Below are 22022 nucleotides of genomic sequence, written 5' to 3'. Positions count from 1 at the left end.
ACAATATGAACTATGATGTGTGTGTATCAGAGCAATAAATGAATAGTTTACAATGGATATATTTTCAGTGGTCATAATTTATTGTGCAATTGTAGCCAATTCATATGGAGCCCTGGAGGTGACATTGACATATGTTTTTATACATTTAAACATGTTCTCATCTGATGTGAAGAGCAAAAGTGTGTGTTTCAAAACCATGATTAATGTCAAACAAATGACTCTCACAAATATTTATGTCACTGTAGTTTTACAGTAGATGGGGTTGTGGTGCAGGGGTATGCGTCAACATTTACAATAGCAAATGAAAGCCACAGCGCCTTACTGACAGGGAAATCAACCAATCAACGCTGGATATGGAGTTGTTGTTTCTAGTTGTCACTTTCACACATAGCACCGCATGAACTCATCAAACTCTTTCAAACTGTGTTCCTTTTTAGATATACTTAGCTTATACTTATGATTTCTGTGTAGAAAAGCGCAAGTGGAGTAAACTTACCAGGGACTGGGTAAAAAACTACTTTTCGAGTTCAACAAATTCTGCCTGCTCATCACAAGAAGGTGGGGGCATGTGATATCATGATCAAGTTATCTGGCTACTGGCTAACCTCGATAGAGACCGTGAAAACAAGCCCTGCATTGTCCGGACAGAAGCGATGTAGCTATCTTGTTGTACAAATCGTGTTTCTCGACGCAATTAACGGAAAAAAGTGAAGATGGTTCACGTATACAACTGCCACCCCTTCGCTTCCCAGCAAATCGTGCCAGCCGAACAGGAGCCGGGGTTGGTGTGTTGTGGCGGGGGTGCCTTGTTTGTGGTGTCCGCGGGAGGATGCAAGATCGAGGCATTTCAACTAGAAGAGGAGGGGTGTCCTCTTATCTGCCGCTTCGCCACCATGGGAACTGTGCAGAGCATCCTGCACAGCGAGATAGGTGTGCGACTTTCTTAATCACACTTCACCTTTCCGTCTTTGCGCAGTTGTTTACTCACATAGTTTATAAACCGAGGTACAGCATCGCGAGACTTCCGGGAACGCTTGCCAAACAGACCAGGCCAGGGTTAGAGGTTTGAAAAGTCAATGAGTGAAACATTCTTCCTTAGCTGTTAATTTTCTCGAAATCTAAAGGCACAACCTCGATTCGAGCCAATGGCTTAAGTAGTTGAACATGTTATTACTCCAACCCTTGTGAAAGTGACAAACTAACACGTTTTCATTTTCATAAAAAACTACTTTATATCAAAGGAGTGCCTTTGATTTGATGGCCTGCCCATACGAAAAAAGATTGCAGTCAGAATAGAGTGCAGCAGGGGCGCAACTTTGGTTTTAGAAGTGGGGGTGACATTATTATTATTTGTTTTTGTTTTTATCAAGTCGGATAAACACTGTAAAAAGCATATCTCGTTTTGTAAACTGGGGGGGACAGAAATGCCATTTCAGAATGTGGGGGGGACATGTCCTCTCTGCCCCCAGTGAAAGTAACTCTAGTTAGAGTGCAGTATAACTGCAGTATGCTGCAATTACTGCGTCCAAAATACCACAGTCGGCTGCAGTTACTGCACTTTTACTGCAGTTTCAAAACTGCAATCGTTTTTTTGTATGTGTGCAAATGCGCCGTTCAGATCAAGGCGACCGTTAGACCCGATGACGTTTCTATGCATGAGCTTTGCTAGCCACCGTCGCCATGACATCAGCTAAAAGTGTGATCGGGGATTTCTATTGCAGAAGCAGTTTTAGCTTCATACTGTACTGTCTTTGGTTTACTGCTGAGTGAGTGACGTGCATCAGCATGTGTGTATAGCTAGAGTTTGTGAATGCAGTCAAAGGAAAAAAAACAATAGTCTAATTTGGATCCCTCGTAAAAAGTGTCTTACATTGAAAATTAATTCATCCAGCCTAATTTCCCACAGAATATACACAGAATATAAATGAATGAATATGGAATATAATAATTTAATAACTCTCCACTCATGACAATCTCCTCATCCGTGTTCTCACCTCCTCTCCCCTCTGTCCTCCCCTGTCACCCCAGGGGACTACCTGGTGACCATCGAGGAGAAGAACAATGCCACCTACCTCCGCGCCTACACCAACTGGCGCTACCAGGCAGCCGAGAAGACCCGTGTGGGTGTGCGTCTGCTGGGCCACTTCCTGCGTGGCTCATCCCTGTGTGGAGCTCCCAAGGAGCAGATGGAGATCATTGAGATCCCGCTGTTTCAGCATCCACTGTGTGTAGCGTGTTGTGGGGTGACAGGGGACCTGCTGGTGGGGTGTCCTAAGAGCCTGGTGCTGTTTAGTCTCAAGAGACAGGCCCTCAACGACAAGCTCTCCATCCTGGACTTTGAGCGTTGTCTGATCCTCCACCTCCCAGGACTGTCAGCCCAACAGGTAGGGGTTGGGATTTCGGTAATCTTGTTTTACCAGCCAGTTCTTTCTGTGGAACTTGTTATATTTGGTAGTATTTAGCCTGGGGAGGATAAGGTTAGGGTTTGGGAAGTTTATTCCGTAATGCAAACTTTGCATACAAAATATTATTTAATAGAGTATTTATTAACGTTGCTTTCCCTGCCTGCAGGTGGCGATCTGTGCGGGGTACATTGCCCTGCAGGCAGAGCTGGAAGTACTGGTGGTTAAGCTGGAGAGACTTCCTGGCGCCGCCCCTACCCAGAAGCCAGCTGACAAGGAGTTCCAGGACCACTCTCTGGTCCCGAAGGATATGATCACTGGAGCAGAACACGACAATGAGATAGGTAACACGACAAGCGCCACACAGTATGTTTCATGATTAACTACTCATGGTGTGATTGTGGTAATGTACAGGAACTCACCCGACCTAGAATATCTCACAATCAAATACCGACCGCATGACCTCCCAAGAGAATTATCTTCGGTCATCGTCACAGCCGTGTAAATTCCCCATCAAGCCGATACCACGATGGCTCTCAAGGAACTACACTGGACTTTGTGCAAACTGGAAACATCCTGAGGCCGCATTTATTGTAGCTGGGGACTTTAATAAAGCAAATCTGAAGAAAACGTTACCGGAGTTCTATCAACACATTTCCTGCGCCACTTGCACTTCATAAACTCTCGACCATTGCTACTCTCCCTTCCGGGACGGCTACAAGGCCCACCCCCACCCTCCCTTCAGCAAATCAGATCATGCCTCCATCCTGTCCTCCCTTTCTATAGGCAGGAACTCAAACAGGAAGTGCCCGTGGTAGGGACTGTTCAACGCTGGTCTGACCAATCGGAATCCATGCTTCAAGATTGTTTTGATCACGCGGACTGGGATATGATGGGTTGCCTCTGAGAATAACATTGACGCATACACTGACACGGTGACTGAGTTCATCAGGAAGTGTATAGGGGATGTTGTTCCCACTGTGACTATTAAAACCTATCCAAATCAAAAACGTGGATAGATGGCAGCATTGGCGCGAAAACTGAAAGCGCGAACCCCCGCATTTAACCACGGCAAGGTGACTGGGAATATGGTTGAATACAAACAGTCCAGTTATGCCCTTTGTAAGGCACTGTAACAGGCAAAACGTCAGTACAGAGACAAAGTGGAGTCACAAGTTAACGGCTCAGACACGAGACGTACAGTGCCTTTGGAAAGTATTCAGACCCCTTGACTTTTTCTTTTTTTTACTTAAATATTACATATACATGTGTATTCAGACCCTTTACTCAGTAATTGGCAGCGATTACAGCCTCGAGTCTTCTTGTGTATGACGCTACAAGCTTGGCACACCTGTATTTGGGGAGTTTCTCCCATTATTCTCTGCAGATCCTCTCAAGCTCTGTCAGGTTGGATGGGGAGCATTGCTGCACAGCTATTTTCAGGTCTCTCCAGAGATGTTCGATCAGGTTCAAGCCCGGGTCCTGGCTGGGCCACTCAAGGACATTCAGAGACATGTCCCGAAGCCACTCCTGCGTTGTCTTGGCTGTGTGCTTAGGGTTGTTGTCCTGTTGGAAGGTGAACCTTCACCCCAGTCTGAGCTCCTGAGTGCTCTGGAGCAGGTTGTTATCAAGGATCTCTCTGTACTTTGCTCCATTCATCTTTGCCTTGATCCTGACTAGTCTCCCAGTCCCTGCCGCTGAAAAACATCCCCACAGCATGATGGTGCCACAACCATGCTTCACCGTAGGGATGGTGCCAGATTTCCTCCAGAAGTGACCATTGGCATTCAGGCCAAAGAGTTCAATCTTAGTTTCATCAGACCAGAGAATCTTGTTTCTAATGGTCTGAGAGTCTTTAGGTGCCTTTTGGCAAACTCCAAGCGGGCTGTCATGTGCCTTTTACTGAGGAGTGGCTTCCGTCTGGCCACTCTACCATAAAGGCCTGATTGGTGGAGTGCTGCAGAGATGGTTGTCCTTCAGGAAGGTTCTCCCATCTCCACAGAGGCACTCTGGAGCTCTATCAGAGTGACCATCGGGTTCTTGGTTACCTCCCTGACCAAAGCCCTTCTCCCCCGATTGCTTAGTTTGGCCGGGCGGCCAGCTCTAGGAAGTGTCTCTTGGTGGTTCCAAACCTCTTCCATTTAAGAATGATGGAGGCCACTGTGTTCTTGGGAACCTTCAATGCTGAAGACAATTTTTTGGCACCCTTCCCCAGATCTGTGCCTCGACACAATCCTGTCTCGGTGCTCTACAGACAATTCCTTCATCCTCGTGGCTTGGTGTTTGCTCTGACATGCACTGTCAACTGTGGGACCTTATATAGACAGGTGTGTGCCTTTCCAAATCATGTCCAATCAATTGAATTTACCATAGGTGGACTCCAATCAAGTTGTAGAAACATATCAAGGATGATCAATGGAAACAGGATGCACCTGAGCTCAATTTCAAGGCTCATAGCAAAATGTCTGAATACTTATGCAAATAAGGTTTTTCTGTTTATTTTTTATACATTTGCAAAAATTCTAAAAACGTGTTTTTTTTTTTTTTTACTGCGGGTTTCTATTTATTTAATCTATTTTAGAATAAGGCTGTAACGTAACAAAATGTGGAAAAATTGAAGGGGTCAGAATACTTTTTGAAGGCACTGTATGTGGCAGGAACTCCAGACAATCACGGATTATAAAGGGAAAAGCAGCCACATCGCAAACACCGACGTCTTGCTCCCGGACAAGCTAAACACCTTCTTCGCCTGCTTCGAGGGAAACACAGTGCTGCCGATGCGGGCCACCACACAGTCCTCGTGGGCGGTGGGGGCCCACATCGGTGGCTTTTCCTCAAAGCGGGCGAAGAAGGTGTTTAACTTGTCCGGGAGCGAGGCTTTTCCTTTATAATCCGTAGTTGTCTGGAGTCGTTGAATTGTGACTGTGCTGTCAATTTGCCTCTTTGATTGCCGGAGTTCATAGCTGTTCTGTTTATACACATCCATGTTCCCAGTCACCTTGCCGTGGTTAAATGCGGTGGTTGGTGCTTTCAGCTTTGCGCAAATGCTGCCATCTGTCCATGGTTTTTGATTTGGATAAATTCGAATCGTCACAGTAGGAACAGCATCCTCTATGCACTTCCTGATGGACCCAGTCATGGAGTCAGTGTATACGTTGATACTATTCCCAGAGGCGATCCGCAACATTTCCCGTCCACGTGATCAAAACAGTCTTGATGCATAGATTCCGATTGTTTAGACCAACGTTGAACAGTCCTTACCACGGGTTCTTCCTGCTTAAGTTTCTGGCTATAGGCGGGGAGGAGCAGGATGGAGGTGTGATCTGATTTCCCAAAGGGAGGGCTGGGGTGGGCCTTGTAGCCTTCCCGGAAGGGAGAGTAACAATGGTCAAGCGTGTTCTCTCCGCGTGTAGCACAGTTGTTCTCAGATTTCCTTTATTAAAGTCCCCAGCTACAATAAATGCGGCCACAGATGCTGCAGATACTACAAACTTCACCAAAAATGGTATGGTTGTATATTCTGTCTGATTGGGTTGTGTTTACATTGTCTTTGTATTCCCCAGAGGTGAGGAAAGAGGGTCTAGCCGGTCACCTTGATCAGGATGACTTCTTCATATTCCCTAAGCACCAGGAGCTGCTGGGGGACAGGGCCAAGGACTGTGGGGTCAAGGTCTCTCTGGAGTGGACAAGCATGGAGAGTGAGGCCAGGGGCATCCTCGCTATCACCTATATCTTATACAGGTGTGGATGTACATGTGGGAGCTGTTGTCGTGTAGTATGTGTCTGTGTGTGTGTCTCTAAGTGTCTGTGTTTGCGTGCTACGTGCGTGTGTACTAGGGGTTGGTCTCATTCTATTGGGTCTCCCCTCTCAAGGCGTTTTGCTCCAGACTTCTTCCAAGGCTGCAGTGTAGAGGAGACCCGCCTGCACTCCCTGCAGTTCCACCCTGTGTTCACCAGTGAGTCATAACTTATTTACACTGTTCCTGCTTATTGAAGTAACATGTACTGTAAATACATAGGTAGGTAGGAGGCACACATACAGTATCTCACAAAAGTGAGTACACACCTCACATTTATGTAAATATTTGAGTATATCTTTGCACTGAATAAATGACACTTTGCTACAATGTAAAGTAGTGAGTGTACAGCTTGTATAACAGTGTAAATTTGCTGTCCCCTCAAAATAACACAACACACAGCCATTAATGTCTACACCGCTGGCAACAAAAGTGAGTACAACCCTAAGTGAAAATGTCCAAATTGGGCCCAAAGTGTCAATATTTTGTTTGGCCACCATCATTTCCCAGCACTGCCTTAACCCTCTTGGGCATGGAGTTCACCAGAGCTTCACAGGTTGCCACTGGAGTCCTCTTCCACTCCTCCATGACGACATCACGGAGCTGGTGGATGTTAGAGACCTTGCACTCCTCCACCTTCCGTTTGAGGATGCCCCACAGATGCTCAATAGGGTTTAGGTCTGGAGACATGCTTGGCCAGTCCATCACCTTTACCCTCAGCTTCTTTAGCAAGGCAGTGGTCGTCTTGGAGGTGTGTTTGGGGTTGTTATCATGTTGGAATACTGCCCTGCGGCCCAGTCTCCGAAGGGAGGGGATCATGCTCTGCATCAGTATGTCACAGTACATGTTGGCATTCATGGTTCCCTCAATGAACTGTAGCTCCCCAGTGCCGGCAGCACTCATGCAGCCCCAGACCATGACACTCCCACCACCATGCTTGACTGTAGGCAAGACACACTTGTCTTTGTACTCCTCACCTGGTTGCCGCCACAAACGCTTGACACCATCTGAACCAAATAAGTTTATCTTGGTCTCATCAGACCACAACATGGTTCCAGTAATCCATTTCCTTAGTCTGCTTGTCTTCAGCAAACTGTTTGCGGGCTTTCTTGTGCATCATCTTAAGAAGAGGCTTCCTTCTGGGACGACAGCCATGCAGACCAATTTGATGCAGTGTGCGGCGTATGGTCTGAGCACTGACAGGCTGACCCCCCACCCCTTCAACCTCTGCAGCAATGCTGGCAGCACCCATACGTCTATTTCCCAAAGACAACCTTTGGATATGACGCTGAGCACGTGCACTCAACTTCTTTGGTCGACCATGGCGAGGCCTGTTCTGAGTGGAACCTGTCCTATTAAACCGCTGTATGGTCTTGGCCACCGTGCTGCAGCTCAGTTTCAGGGTCTTGGCAATCTTCTTATAGCCCAGGCCATCTTTATGTAGAGCAACAATTCTTTTTTTCAGATCCTCAGAGAGTTCTTTGCCATGAGGTGCCATGTTGAACTTCCAGTGACCAGTATGAGGGAGTGTGAGAGCGATGAAACCAAATGTAACACACCTGCTCCTCATTCACACCTGAGACCTTGTAACACTAACGAGTCACATGACACCGGGGAGGGAAAATGGCTAATTGGGCCCAATTTGGACATTTTCACTTAGGGGTGTACTCACTTTTGTTGCCAGCGGTTTAGACATTAATGGCTGTGTGTTGAGTTATTTTGAGGGGACAGCAAATGTACAGTGTTATACAAGCTGTACACTCACTACTTTACATTGTAGCAAAGTGTCATTTCTTCAGTGTTGTCACATGAAAAGATATACTCAAATATTTTCAAAAATGTGAGGTGTGTACTCACTTTTGTGAGATACTGTATTGTAAAGTAGGACCTATTTCTACATTCCCTCCTTCACTCCTCATCCCTCTATGTTCTATTGGTCTTCTCTCCCTGACAACCAGGTAACCAGGAAGTGTGTGTGGAGGGGGGTAGAGGGGTGGAGCCGACGTGTGTGTTCTGTTTCTTCTCGCTGCCCAACACGGGCTACGTGTACAGCGTGAGGGGCGGGGTGGAGATGGTCTCAGTCTATCAGTATCCGGAGAAAGCCCAGCAGGCCGTCCTCACTGACCTCTTCCTCCACATCATCACCAAGTAAGGACAGGACTGGACTGGGCCTCTCGAGAAAGAATACAAAGTCCATGAGACTGATATTACTGATTGATTAATTGATTGATTGATTGATTGTTTGAGTCTGGTCTTATCTACCTCTTCTAAATGTAATAGTACCTGTGTGTTTGTCAGGAATGCTCTCCAGTGTTTCTCAGTGAGGTGTGCTGCAGTGGCAGCCAGAGCTGAGGACCCTTACATCGATACCACCATGAAGGTGAGGATCACTCCACTGCCCTTAGCTAATGGAGACAGATCAACCCCGCTAACACCTACTGCTTACACCTACATCTATGCCTTAGACCTCCTCCTTATTGATCTGAAGGATGCTTTGACTGTGGCTTCCCTTCTTGTGTGTGATTGGCTGTGCTCTGATTGGCACTGCTACACAATGAGACAGGAAGCCATTAAAGTGGATCAGAGCTTCTGCAGATCTACAGATGGCTGGCTGCTTGGCTCAGATCAGTGTGTTACATTCACAAAGATGGAGGAGCTGGAAAGGGCTCAAATTGACAACCACTTACACAGTTGCATCTGGTCACAAGAATCTCATTGTTTTATGCAGTGTGTGTTTGTGTCTATGCATGTGCAAAATAATTGCTGCTATAGCTATTTTCAAAGTATTTCTGACGTTTTGTTTCATAGCGGGTAGCTAATCACACAAAGAACTACAAAGAGTCCCATATTTCCCAGAGTCTCGCGCAGCAACAGTGCCAGGGGTGCTGTGCCCACCGTGTGTGAAGTGCTGAAAGATTCATTTTTAGAAGTGCATAGAAGTTGATCGAATTTACCCGAAAGGCTACTAAAGTGTGACTTTGTCTTCGTGTTTCTTGGCTATTTACACTGCCCTGTGAGCCATATAAAAAAAAAAAAAATGTAAGCCTACCTTCAGTTTCTAGTTTCCTAGTGTAAGACCATAACATCTGCAAGAAACGGTTGGCATGTAACAGCGTTAATGTGATTACGTTAATGAATCCCAAAGATACACAAGTGTAATTACAATTTCACCAACTAAACATAAACAATCACCAGGTAATAAAAGTAGCTGAAGTGTAACTGGCTGTTGTGTTGTGTGCAGGCCTGTCCCCCCATCACCATGGAGGTGAGTGCTTTGCGTATCCAGCTGTTCATTGGTCTAAAGGCTCTGTGTCACGATCGCCACCACATCGTCCTGCTGACCGCTGCAGACGTGGAGACCAGGGAGGTCACAGAGAGGGCTGCACGCAGGAGCCTGTAGGTCACACACACACAGTCAGAGACTGTAGCTAGAGCTACACTTGATTAGAAAGGAAATATACCTGTGCAGTTGACTCAAATCAAACTAAATACTGCTTCAAAATCTGACCAATTCAAATTACGAGAATGCTATAGATCTATGGTAAGATATCTGATCTAGGGCTGGCCGATATATCATATTTTAAGGTATACCGGTATCGATCCACATACCGGTATTAATTTTTTCAATACCATCTATAATGGTATTTTGATACAGTGCTAAATTCATGAAAAGTTACTACACTGTCAGTTTTGTCCTAGTTAGGTTGAGTATAAAACAATCAGAATGGAAAAGCCCATTAAAACCACTTAGAATTCATTTGTTGCCATCCTAGGGGTTGTGCACTGCTCATAAAACACATTTAGAACTTATATTATTCAGAAACATAAAATACTGTCAAAAATGTAAAAATATTGTGATACGATATTTTGGCATATCACCCAGCCCAAATCTGATCCTACCCATAGAACAACTTGCTGTGTAGCACAATTAAAAAAACATTCAGTCACTACACACATCCATCATTTAGCACTGAAACTGCACTTTATTTCTTCACATTTGTGTTCAAAAGATTGCATTCGGAAAGTATTCAGACCCCTTGACTTTTTCCATATTTTGTTACAGCTTTATTTTTAAATTGATTAGATTGTTTTTTCCCCCTCAATCTACACACAATATCCCATAATGACAAAGCAAAAACAGGTTTTTAGAAATGTTTGCAAATGTATTAAAAATAAAAAACGGAAATATTACATTTACATACAGTGGTGTGAAAAAGTGTTTGCCCCCTTCCTGATTTCTTATTTGTTTGCATGTTTGTCACACTTAAATGTTTCAGATCATCAAACAAATTTAAATATTAGTCAAAGATAACACAAGTAAACACAAAATGCAGTTTTGAAATGAAGGTTGTTATTATTAAGGGAAAACAAATTCAAACCCACATGGCCCTATGTGAAAAAGTGATTGCCCCCTACAACCTAATAACTGGTTGGGCCACCCTTATCAGCAACAACTGCAATCAAGCGTTTGCGATAACTTGCAATTAGTCTTTTACAGCGCTGTGGAGGAATTTTAGCCCGCTCATCTTTGCAGAATTGTTGTAATTCAGCCACATTGGAGGGTTTTCGAGCATGAACTGCCTTTTTAAGGTCATGCCACAGCATCTCAATAGGATTCAGGTCAGGACTTTGACTAGGCCACTCCAAAGTCTTCATTTTGTTTTTCTTCAGCCATTCAGAGGTGGACTTGCTGGTGTGTTTTGGATCATTGTCCTGCTGCAGAACCCAAGTTCGCTTCAGCTTGAGGTCACGAACAGATGGCCGGACATTCTCCTTCAGGAGTTTTTGGTAGACAGCAGAATTCATGGTTCCATTTATCACAGCAAGTCTTCCAGGTCCTGAAGCAGCAAAACAGGCCCAGACCACACTACCACCACCATATTTTACTGTTGGTATGATGTTATTTTTCTGAAATGCGGTGTTATTTTACGCCAGATGTAATGGGGGACACACCTTCCAAAAAGTTCAACTTTTGTCTCGTCAGTCCACAGAGTATTTTACCAAAGGTCTTGGGGTCATCAAGATGTTATCTGGCAAAAATGAGACGAGCCATAATGTTATTTTTGCTCAGCAGTGGTTTTCGTCTTGGAACTCTGCCATGCAGGCCATTTTTGCCCAGTCATGAACACTGACCTTAACTGAGGCAAGTGAGGCCTGCAGCTCTTTGGATCTTGTTGTGGGGTCTTTTGTGACCTCTTGGAAGAGTCGTCACTGCGCTCTTGGGGTAATTTTGGTCGGCCGGCCACTCCTGGGAAGGTTCACCACTGTTCCATGTTTTCGCCATTTGTGGATAATGGCTCTCACTGTGGTTCGCTGGAGTCCCAAAGCTTTAGAAATGGCTTTATAACTTTTCCATACTGATGGATCTCAATTACTTTCTTTCTCATTTGTTCCTGAATTTCTTTGGATCTCGGCATGATGTCTAGCTTTTGATGATCTTTTGGTCTACTTCACTTTGTCAGGCAGGTCCTATTTAAGTGATTCCTTGATTGAGAACAGGTGTGGCAGTAATCAGGCCTGTGTGTGGCTAGAGGAATTGAACTCAGGTGTGATAAACCACAGTTGAGTTGTGTTATAACAGGGGGGGCAAACACTTTTTCACACAGGGCCATGTAGGTTTGGATTTTGTTTTCCCTTAATAATAACAACCTTCATTTCAAAACTGAATTTTGTATTTAATTGTGTTATCTTTGACTAATATTTAAATTTGTTTGATGATCTGAAACATTTAAGTGTGACAAACATGCAAACAAATAACAAAATCAGGAAGGGGGCAAACACTTTTTCACACCACTGTAAGTATTCAGACCCTTTACTCAGTACTTTGTTGAAGCACCTTTTGCAGCGATTACTGCCTCTAGTCTTCTTGGGTATGACACTACAAGCTTGGCACACCTGTATTTGGGGAGTTTCTCCCATTCTTCTCTGCAGATCGTCTCAAGCTCTGTCAGGTTGGATGGGGAGCGTCGCTGCAAAGCTATTTTCAGGTCTCTCCAGAGATGTTCGATGGGGTTCAAGTCCAGGCTCTTGCTGGGCCACTCAAGGACATTCAGAGACTTGTCCCGAAGCCACTCCTGCATTATCTTGGCTGTGTGCTTAGGGTCGTTGTCCTGTTGGAAGGTGAACCTTCGCCCCAGTCTGAGGTCCTGAGCCCTCTGGAGCAGGTTTTCATCAAGGATCTCTCTGTACTTTGCTCCGTTCATCTGACTAGATCCTGACTAGTCTCCCAGTCCCTGCCGCTGAAAAACATCCCCACAGCATGATGCTGCCACCACCATGCTTCACCGTAGGGATGGTGCCAGGTTTCCTCCAGACGTGACGCTTGGCATTTAGGCCAAAGAGTTCAATTTTGGTTTCATCAGACCAGATAATCTTGTTTCTCATGGTCTGAGAGTCCTTTAGGTGCCTTTTGGCAAACTCCAAGCGGGCTGTCATGTTCCTTTTACTGAGGAGTGGCTTCTGTCCGGCCACTCTACCATAAAGGCCTGATTGGTGGAGTGCTGCAGAGATGGTTGTCCTTCAACTCTAGGAAGAGTCTTGGTGGTTCCAAACTTCTTCCATTTAAGAATGATGGAGGCCACTGTGTTCTTGGGGACCTTCAATGCTGCAGAACTTTTTTGGTACCCTTCCTCAGATCTGTGCCTCGACACTATCCTGTCTCAGAGCTCTACGGACAATTCCTTCGACCTCATGGCTTGGTTTTTGCTCTGACATGCACTGTCAACTGTGGGACCTTTATATAGACAGGTGTGTGCCTTTCCAAATCATGTCCAATCAATTGAATTTACCACAGCTGGACTCCAATCAAGTTGTAGAAACATCTCATGGATGATCAATGGAAACAGGATGCACCTGAGCTAAATTTTGAGTCTCATAGCAAAGGGTCTGAATACTTATGTAAATAAGGTATTTCTGTTTAAAAAAAAATATAAATTAGCAAACATTTCTAAAAACCTGTTTTCGCTTTGTCATTATGGGGTATTGTGTGTAGATTGATGAAGAAAATGTTTTATTTAATCCATTTTAGAATAAGGCTGTAAACGTAACAACATTTTGAAAAAGTAAAGGGGTCTGAATACTTTCCCGAATGCACTGTTTCTCCCTTCCTGTGCTTTACAATTGTGCCTGTAACCCTTATTGTAGCGAATGCAAAGATCACCAAACCCTTACAGGGATTTTCCTAGCGATAGGTATAGAGCCCTCCAACACAACCGGTCTGGAGAGCTTCCTGGCTCGCTCCTTCTTGTAAGTCTCCTGGCCCCTTGATGGTGTATCCCCCTGTAGTCCACCTAAAATGTCCCTCAAACCCCAACCCCACTAAAACAACCCTAACATCTCCCTGTGTGGCTAGTCACTAACAGTGTATGGACTAAACATAGGACATCAGTGTTATGATATCACCTACAGTGCTTTCAGAAAGTTTTCAAACCCCTTGAACTATTCCACATTTTGTTGAGTTAGGGGGCTGTGTAGAAATATACCCACCAGTTGAAGCTCATTTACTGTACTCCTACACAATTTTAAAACTCTAAAATGCTATTTGGAGAACAGCAAAAACACAGTATCACCGCAATGTTAGGTTTATAGGTCTATGGAATGGCGTGTACAATGTACTAGTCAACCTCATCATACATAGGCTACATTGACTCATTTAGCCTACTTTTGGAACAGTGCAACGTGAAATAGATGCATAATACACAATATCAAGGCCGACTTCAAATATCAACATTAATGTGAAAATAACCGGAGCATTAAACAGCTGACTGTAAATGCAAACTATGCCAGATAAATCCTACACATGCATTGAAATAAAAGGCATATGTCAAAGGAATTACTTAGGCCTACAATCGGCAAGGATGCATCAAGATAAACAAACTCGACCAAGGAATAAAGAAAAATGTACACATTAGGCCACGCCCGTGATTTAGCACCGCTGAGTGGACAGTGCCTCGGTACAGGTAGGCATAGTGGCAGCATCTCTGTCTAGTAGCCAGCTAGAATTAGGCTATTCAGTTTGTGGGCAGTTCGACATTTTCTGGGCAGAGTTAAGTAGACTACAATTTTTATATTGAAATCATAACTGGCAGGCAGATCTTTAGAAATTGTAGGATCAATTGTAAATGGTCACTCATATGAAAAAGGTTGCAGACCCCCTGCTATAGGTTATATAAAGTCATTTGGTATTTGCATGTCTGCATTATTCGCCAGGGAAGGGAAACATTCTGAGAATATTCAAACATTGTATCAATGAACGAGGCAGCATTTTGTATCAACAAGACTGCTCCGAGAATATTAATATTGCAACATAGTAGCCAACTCGAAGGCGGCCCACAACATTTTCCCCCCGGGCCAGCTTGTCTCTGTCTGATATTATTGTGTTTGGTGCTCATTATATAGAATATACAGGCACCACATGACCACTAGAAGTAAGAAGTGAGGCCAGGCATTCACAGAAGCAAAGTAGGGCAACGTGTAGGAAATTCCGATCCTCCAACAAGCTGACCCTTTCTCCAAATCACACACACTGTTACACACAGGGGGCTTTCATATCACATGAGAGTGCTTGGCACTGCAGCCATGAGCTACTTAGGAAGGACAAGGAGAGGGAGTGTTTAACTGGCTAATAACGTCATGTCCGTTATTAGCTGGAGCAGCTAGAGGCTATACAGGACATAATAATAATAATAATATGCCATTTAGCAGACGCTTTTACACACACACACAATGGGTTCATTACATGGGTCTGTAGGCCTTGTGTGTTAACATGTGGAGTTATGAAGAAAAACATGCAACATGTTTGATTAACATTAACTCCAGAAACCCTGCCCTCAATAACTTCCACTGGTGATTGTTTTGGATTTGTAGGTAGTCATGCTAGCTAGTTCCTCAAACTAACCTCTAAGGAAAAGTTCAACTGGAACTGAAACGACATGTTTGGTGGTCTTTTACCTCATAGGTTTGTGCCACTCGTGAACTCAAATTGGGCAAGACAGTTAGCATTTTGCATGGTCCACACCAGGGTCTACTGTAACCTCTTGTGTTTAATGTTATTGGAGCTGAGCTGTAGTTTCTGACCTAGAAGCTGTAATATCTGTGGCCCAGAATGACCAGTGTTACAGAAGTGACTGGCGTTATGGAGATGAGCTGACTGTACTTCCTGCGTCTCTGACCTCTGATCCCAGGAACAGGAAGTCATCCTTCACCAAGCCCCGGGATCCCAGTGAGTTGAGTCATGGCTGGAATCTGTACGTGGTCAACACCGTCCCCCCACTCCAACTCTACAATGAGATGGTACAGCACCTCAACACCAGAACAACATGTCAACAAAAGCCTTAACATTACGAGACGTTACTCATTTTTACCATAATTTTTTATTTGGCTCTGTTGGTTGTGCTGAATGATACATTTATGCTGTTTAACTTTGCATTCAACAATTAATCTTTTCTCTGGGCTAGGTAGAGTACAGTAAGAAGTATGAGGAGACCAACCCTCTGTCTCAGAGCTGTCTGCACCTGCTCAGTGAGGCCCACCTCCTCCTGAGAGCCACGCTCCTGGACCCCCGGGTGGGAAACCCTGTAGACCAGCCTCAGAGCAGTGACCAGAACCTAGCCCAGTCCCTGGGATATACAGCAACAGACAAAATAGGCAGCACCACTGACAGAACCACAGACAGACAGGAGCTGCAGCAGGCCTTCCAGGAGAGCTGTGCCCATTTAGGAGACTGCTTCAGTAGGTCAGTTGGTTCAAGATTGATTGATTGATTGATTGATATGTTTATTTATTTATGGATACAGTATGTTAGTTGATTGATATGCTAGTTGATTGATTGATATGCTAGTTGATTGATTGATATGTTAGTTGATTGATAGATTGATCTGTTAGTTGATTTGTTGACTGGTTTGCCCATTTGTCAACAACTATTTTTCAAATGTGTTACTGGTGTAGTTACTGTACACTTAATGTAAAGTGTGACCGTCTCTTTCACTGATGTGTAGGTTTGATAAGCGTGACTGCCACCTGGCCCTGCCCTACTATAATATGTCAGGCCTGTCTGTGACGGAGGTGATCTCCAGGAACAGGTGTCTGTCCAGCAGCCCCTGTGGCTACGGGAAGGGGTTCCTCTTCTTCCTCAAACACTCACTCTATGAGGAGACCATGGAGGAGCTCACTGAGGTAGCTACACCAGTCCTTGGAGACCTCCAGCCATTCCACATATTTGTTACATTCCACCACTAGCACATCTGATTCAGTAGTGTTGAATGTTGATAGTCAAGGGTTCGTGCCTGTGTGTGTGTGTTGTAGGAGACAGCCAACGAGGTGCTGGATATCTTCGGTGTGGCCGAGCCGTCCCAGCTCCCCCATGTCATAGCCAGCCCCTCCATGGTTAGAGCTAGCCCTGACAGTGGCCTGGCCCACCTAGAGCGCCTGGAGGCCATCGGAGCTCCCTCTGTACCCCTCACTCTCTCCAAGGCTGCCCTGGCCCTCCGCATGGGAGACCTGCAGCTCTACAGACAACACATGGATAGACATACAGAGGTTAGTGTGTATTGACTGTGTGTGTGTGTATTGAAATGTAGATTCTATTGTACTGTGATGTTTTACTGTGGATCTAAATAAAGTGGTTTGTATGTAGATGTGGTATATGTACTACTGCGTATTTCCATGATGTGTGTACATTAAAAAGGTGCATTAGGCAGAAATCGCTCCGCCATTTCCTGGTTGCTGAAATTCTAATAGTTTGCCTAATTTCATTTATGTGACAAAACAAGCAGTCATTGTGTAGAGAATCATTGTACCATCTAAACCACTGTGAAATATATTTTCCATAACCAAAAATATTGTATTTGATGCCGGTGTACAAAACCAAAAGTAAAAGATGCAAAAAAAACGGGAAGCATAGAAATAGCGTACATAGAACAGATCTACCACTTCTTAAACCTGCTTTCAATGAGAAGGACAGATCTATAACTCAAATTTCTATGTACATTTGGTCGTGTCGCCTACAAAGTTACATATTGCAGCTTTAACTGTCTATGTACTATATACCTACCCAGATGCTGCAGGTATATGGGTTCATCGAGGAGCACAGACTGCTGCTGCATGGCAGAGGGCACGCGGTGGTGCCCACCCCCCTGGCACGCCACCTCAGGGACAGCCAGGGCGGTCTGCTGGTGGCAGCCATGGTGGCGCTACATGAGAACAACAAGGTCAAACTGGACGAGGCTGACCTCTTCTTCCAGGTTAGGGTTACAGTGTTTGTGTTGGTCATTCCTATAGGATTCCTGTAGGATTTCCTGCAGGATTCGATCCTAAGTATGATCTTTAAAATGTTAGAATATTTCATGCTTTTCATGTTTCATTGTGAATGTATTGAAATGTGTGTGTGTGTGTGTCCTGTAGGAGCTGTGTGGGAACCTGTCGGGGCCCCAGGGAGGCCCTCAGCTGCTGGTGGACTTCTGGGAAGCCCTGCTGATGGCCTCATCACAGGAAGCTGTCATCCAGGAGCTGCTGTTCCGCCTTACCTCTGTCTACATTGACCGCGTCACGCGCCGAGACAGCCACGGCATGAAACCGCTCAAGACCACAGACGACCTGGTGTGTTTCTGTCTCTGTAGTTTGTAGTGTTCTTGTCACTATGGCGTGATGTTCCCCAGGGTTAAAGCTAGGAGGTAGTGGAGAGGTAGTCCCACCGTAAGACTGTCTTTGTATCGGTTGTGTATCTGTTGTTGTGTAGATCAGGGGTTTTCAAACCCCTCCTCAGGGACCTCCAGATGTTCCATGGATTTTAACTATTTCACAGCCAGCATACCGGATTCAACTAGTCAACCAATCATCCAGCCATTTTATAGGTGAATCAGGTGAGCTAGTTCAGGGCTACAACAAAATGGTTTCTGTGTTGTAGATCAACTCATGTTCTCACTATGGCGTGCCGTATCCCTGGGTCAGCATCCTGACTCCAGCTCACTTCAACATCGTTCAAGATGACCAGGAGGACCTCCAGAAACTACAGGTCAGTCGCTCTACATCGTCAATCAATTCATCAATCAACCAACCAATCAACTTGTAAAATAAAGCTTTGTTAAGCCTTACTTGTAAATATGTAGGATATGTAAATGTCCCACTATGATGAACAAACAATAAACCATCAATGTCCCCTCCTCCCCAGTCCCTGCTGTGCGGTCCCACTCTGGACGTGTCGTCCATCCTGCCCCTGTTGGAGCAGCTGCCAGACGGGGACAACGCGGGGCTCAGTGTGCACGTGCTCTGTGCCACCAAGCTGGGCCGCCACGAGAGCTCCATTGAGAGGCTTCTGGACCGCTGTCCTCAGGCCATCATCCCCTACGCTAACCACGAGCTGCAGAATAACCAAATGGTGGGTACTGCTGTGCACTGGAACTCTCATCCTGCTGTGAAACGCACTGCCCCAACGCCTCTGACCCAACTCCTCTGACCCTACTGCGGAACTCATAGTACTTGCACAACCTTAAATCCTCATAACCCCTTACCTCAATCCTAAGGTCTGAACTCTAACATTTGTATAACGTGATTTTGTTCAGGCTCTGTGGTGGCAGAAGCTGTTTCCTGAGCTGTGTGAGAGAACCAGAGCATCAGGGGGAGAGAACACCATCTTACTGTCTGCACTCAAAGGTACACTTAGACTAGCCTGTGATTCAAGCATAGGGTTTAACTGTAGTAAAAATGGGAAATCTGCAGTTCAAACAAAAACAAAGAAGGCGCCCCACCACTGTTTTGGTAAACAGCTGAGGGATGGGGCTGGAGAAATGTAACCAGTCCCAAATTAAGACAGCGCTATGGATGCAAGGACTGACCATCCATGTTATCGATATTATAGTTTTAACCATCTTTTGAGGCGATACAGTTTTTGTTTACAATTACATCGTTTACACACAATGGACTAAAACAAGCGTATATTTTTGGTTCTGATGGGGTACGACAGTTGAACTAAGATCATAAGGCATGTATAAGTTATATTCCTCAATAATCAATGGGTATATCATGGATTTAAAAAAAATGTATGCAGTACTCGCAGATTTCCCCTTTAATATTCAGAGCGTTTGGGCCTTAACATCTCTATTTTCCCTGACAACAGAAACGCTGGTGGTGGTTGCCATGGAGCTGAACCCACTGGAGTTCCTGGACCTGTTGCCTGATGACGGGACGGCACACTTTTTCCTGCCTCACCTGCTGAAGTGCAGCCAGAGAAATCTCATGACGTAAGAACCGCGTAGAACAGATATACAGTAGCTCTAAAAAAAAACATTTATTTCATGGTACACCCAAATTCTAGGACAGTTTAGGAAAATGCTACATTTTTGAATAAGTAGAACAAGTGTCCGTTAATCAAACAAATCATTCAAATGGTACGCTGGTTTGAATGGGAATTTCCCTTCTACCGATTCTAATTCAATAGAGGGTCCTAAACCTGGACCGTACAGGACAATCAACCACCTCGAGTGTGGAGTGAGCCTCTCAAACGCTGTAGTAATTAGTTAGAGATTATTTCCTGATTTTACGACCTCACTTTTTGTACTTCTGTTCTAAAGTATTGATGCCACGTTCCTAGTCATACCCTGCAGTGGCACTAGTCCTCTATGTAGACTCCCCGATACACTGCGAGACCTTTTCTTTACTACGGAGTATTATGAACTGGATGTTAAAAGTTACACACTGGACTGTTCTAGCTTTTCTTCTGTTTATTGGGTGAAGAGATAAGAAAAGGTGGTTGAATAACATGGAATGAAGGAAGCTTCTCTGAAAGCTATGACCTCACTGTATAACCTATTCCGATATGTTTTGCTTTGGTTCACTGCATTAATAAATGCTCTAAAAAGATTTCATGTGCATTCATCTCCTTTCACCAAGTATATATGCCAATGTTGGACAAACAAAATGATGATTTTATATTTTCTTTATTCAAAACTGATTTTACAGTATTGACATTAGACAAGAGCATCAACATTAGTAATTTAGCAGACGCTCTTATCCAGAACAGAGTGCTCGGGTTGGGGTGTAGGGTTTGAGCATAGCCTGAAGGTAGGGAGGGGCTGCTCCATAGGCAAGCACCATGGTCTTGTAGTGGACGTGAGCTGCGACTGCTGTCCAGAGTCATGCCAAGGTTCTTCGCACTCTGGGAGGGTGATACTGGAGTTGTCAACTGTGATGGAGAGGTCTTTGAGCAGGCAGGCCTTCTCTGGGAGGAAGAGCAGCTCAGTCTTGTCGAGCTTGAGGTGGTGGGCCGACATCCAAACCGAGTTATCTGCCAGGCTTGCGTGTCGCCACCTGGGTCTCAGAAGTGGGGGGGGGGGGTAGTAGTAGTTGAGTGTCATCCGCATAGTAATGATAGGAGAGACCATGTGAGGATATGATGGAGCCGAGTGACTTGGTGTATAGAAATGAAGAGGGCCTAGAACTGAGCCCTGGGGGACACCAGTAGTGAGAGTACGTGGTGCAGACACAGATCCTCTCCACGTCAACTGGTAGGAGTGGCCTGCCAGGTAGGACGCAATCCAAGAGTGTGCAGAGCCTGAGACACCCAGCCCTGAGAGGGTGGAGAGGAGGATCTGATGGTTCAGTGTCCAAGGGAGCGGATAGATCTAGGAGGATGAGAACAGAGGGTCCGCTTTGGCAGTGCGGAGAGCCTCTGTGACATAGAGAAGAGCAGACTCAGTTGAGTGACCCGTCTTGAAGCCTGACTGGTTAAGGTCAAGAAGATCGTTCTGAGAGAGATAACGAGAGAGTTGATCAGAGACAGCACGCTCAAATGTTTTGGAAATAAAAGAAAGGGATACAGGTCTATAGTTGGTGTCAGATGAGTAGTGTGTTGGTTTCTTGAGGAGGGGAGCGACTTGTGCCATTTTGAAGTCAGAGGATAAGTTGATGAGGGAAGTGAGAAGGTCTCCAGAGATGGTCTGGAGAAGGGAGGAGGGGATGGGGTCGAGTGGGCAGGTTGTCGGGCGGCCAGACCTCACTAGTCGCAGGATTTCATCCGGAGAGAGAGGGGAGAAAGAGGTCAGGGCATAGGGTAGTTCTGTGTGAGTGGGACCAGTGGACTCAATTGAATGAGTGAATGAGGAGCAGATGTCGTCAACCTTCTTTTCAAAGTGGTTGACAAAGTCGTCCGTAGATAGAGGGGAGGATTAAGGAGGGAGGAGAAGGTAGAAAATAGTTTCCTAGGGTTAGAAGCAGACGCTTGAAATTAAGAGTGATAGAAAGTAGCTTTAGCAGCGGATACGGAGGAAGAGAAGGTAGAGAGGGAGTGAAAGGATGATAGATCCTCCGGAAGTTTAGTTTTCCTCAATTTTCACTCAGCTGCCCGCAGCCCTGTTCTGCAAGCTCATGAGTCACTCAGCCACGGAGCAGCAGGGTAGGTCCGAGCCGGCCTGGATGAAAGGGGACAGTGCGAGTCATAGGATGCAGAAAGGGAGGAGAGTAGGGTCAAATCAGAAAACAAAGTAGTGATCAGAGACCTGGAGGGGGGTTGCAGTGAGATAAGTAGGCAAACAGCCTCTAGTAAAGATGAGGTCAAGCGTATTGCTTGCCTTGTGAGTTGGAGGGGATTGGGAAAGGTTGAGGTCAAAAGAGGCAAGGAGGGGAAATAAATTAATCGAAGGCAGACGTCGGGAGGTTGAAGTAGCCAAGTACAAAGAGCGGTGAGCCATCGTCAGGAAATGAGCCTATCAAGGTGTCAAGCTCATTGAGGAACTCTCCAAGGGCACCTGGTGTTACACTTGAGTGGAAAAGTGACAGCATGGAATTCAAATAAGGAGATGGACAGGTGAGTGAGGGAGAAAATATCCAGTTA

The 22022-nt window shown here is 45.3% G+C and overlaps 1 protein-coding gene across 2 annotated transcripts; it reads left to right on the top strand.

Annotated features, from left to right (window-relative positions):
- Nucleotides 1–159: 159 nt before the first annotated feature.
- Nucleotides 160–20053, top strand: LOC121540400 (Hermansky-Pudlak syndrome 3 protein). Of its 2 annotated transcripts, XM_041849246.2 has the most exons (19): nucleotides 160–930; nucleotides 2029–2384; nucleotides 2572–2746; nucleotides 5966–6143; nucleotides 6276–6358; nucleotides 8158–8347; nucleotides 8498–8579; nucleotides 9441–9595; nucleotides 13343–13444; nucleotides 15382–15490; nucleotides 15655–15932; nucleotides 16195–16372; nucleotides 16502–16735; nucleotides 17254–17439; nucleotides 17600–17794; nucleotides 18102–18209; nucleotides 18366–18572; nucleotides 18757–18847; nucleotides 19311–20053. In XM_041849246.2, exons 1-19 carry the CDS (start codon nucleotides 714–716, stop codon nucleotides 19436–19438), a joined length of 3252 nt encoding a protein of 1083 aa, XP_041705180.2. In that variant the 5' UTR covers nucleotides 160–713; the 3' UTR covers nucleotides 19439–20053. The 2 variants fall into 2 exon arrangements, with proteins under 2 accessions (XP_041705180.2, XP_041705181.2); XM_041849247.2 differs by lacking the exon at nucleotides 13343–13444 and having other exon boundaries at nucleotides 162–930.
- Nucleotides 20054–22022: the final 1969 nt, after the last annotated feature.

The sequence above is a fragment of the Coregonus clupeaformis genome, chromosome 26 (assembly GCF_020615455.1).
Source record: "Coregonus clupeaformis isolate EN_2021a chromosome 26, ASM2061545v1, whole genome shotgun sequence".
In the NCBI taxonomy this organism is placed as follows: Eukaryota; Metazoa; Chordata; class Actinopteri; order Salmoniformes; family Salmonidae; genus Coregonus; species Coregonus clupeaformis.
Note: the sequence above shows the minus strand (reverse complement) of the source record. Positions and strands in the feature narration are given on the sequence as shown.

What these genes read in the sequence shown, in the direction of transcription:
- LOC121540400 (XM_041849246.2), top strand. Translation starts at nt 714, where the DNA reads ATGGTTCACGTATACAACTGCCACCCCTTCGCTTCCCAGCAAATCGTG. An exon ending in ACATCGATACCACCATGAAG is followed by an intron (nt 8,580 to 9,440) that starts GTGAGGATCACT and finishes TGTTGTGTGCAG; the next exon opens with GCCTGTCCCCCCATCACCAT. An exon ending in TCAAGACCACAGACGACCTG is followed by an intron (nt 17,795 to 18,101) that starts GTGTGTTTCTGT and finishes TCTGTGTTGTAG; the next exon opens with ATCAACTCATGTTCTCACTA.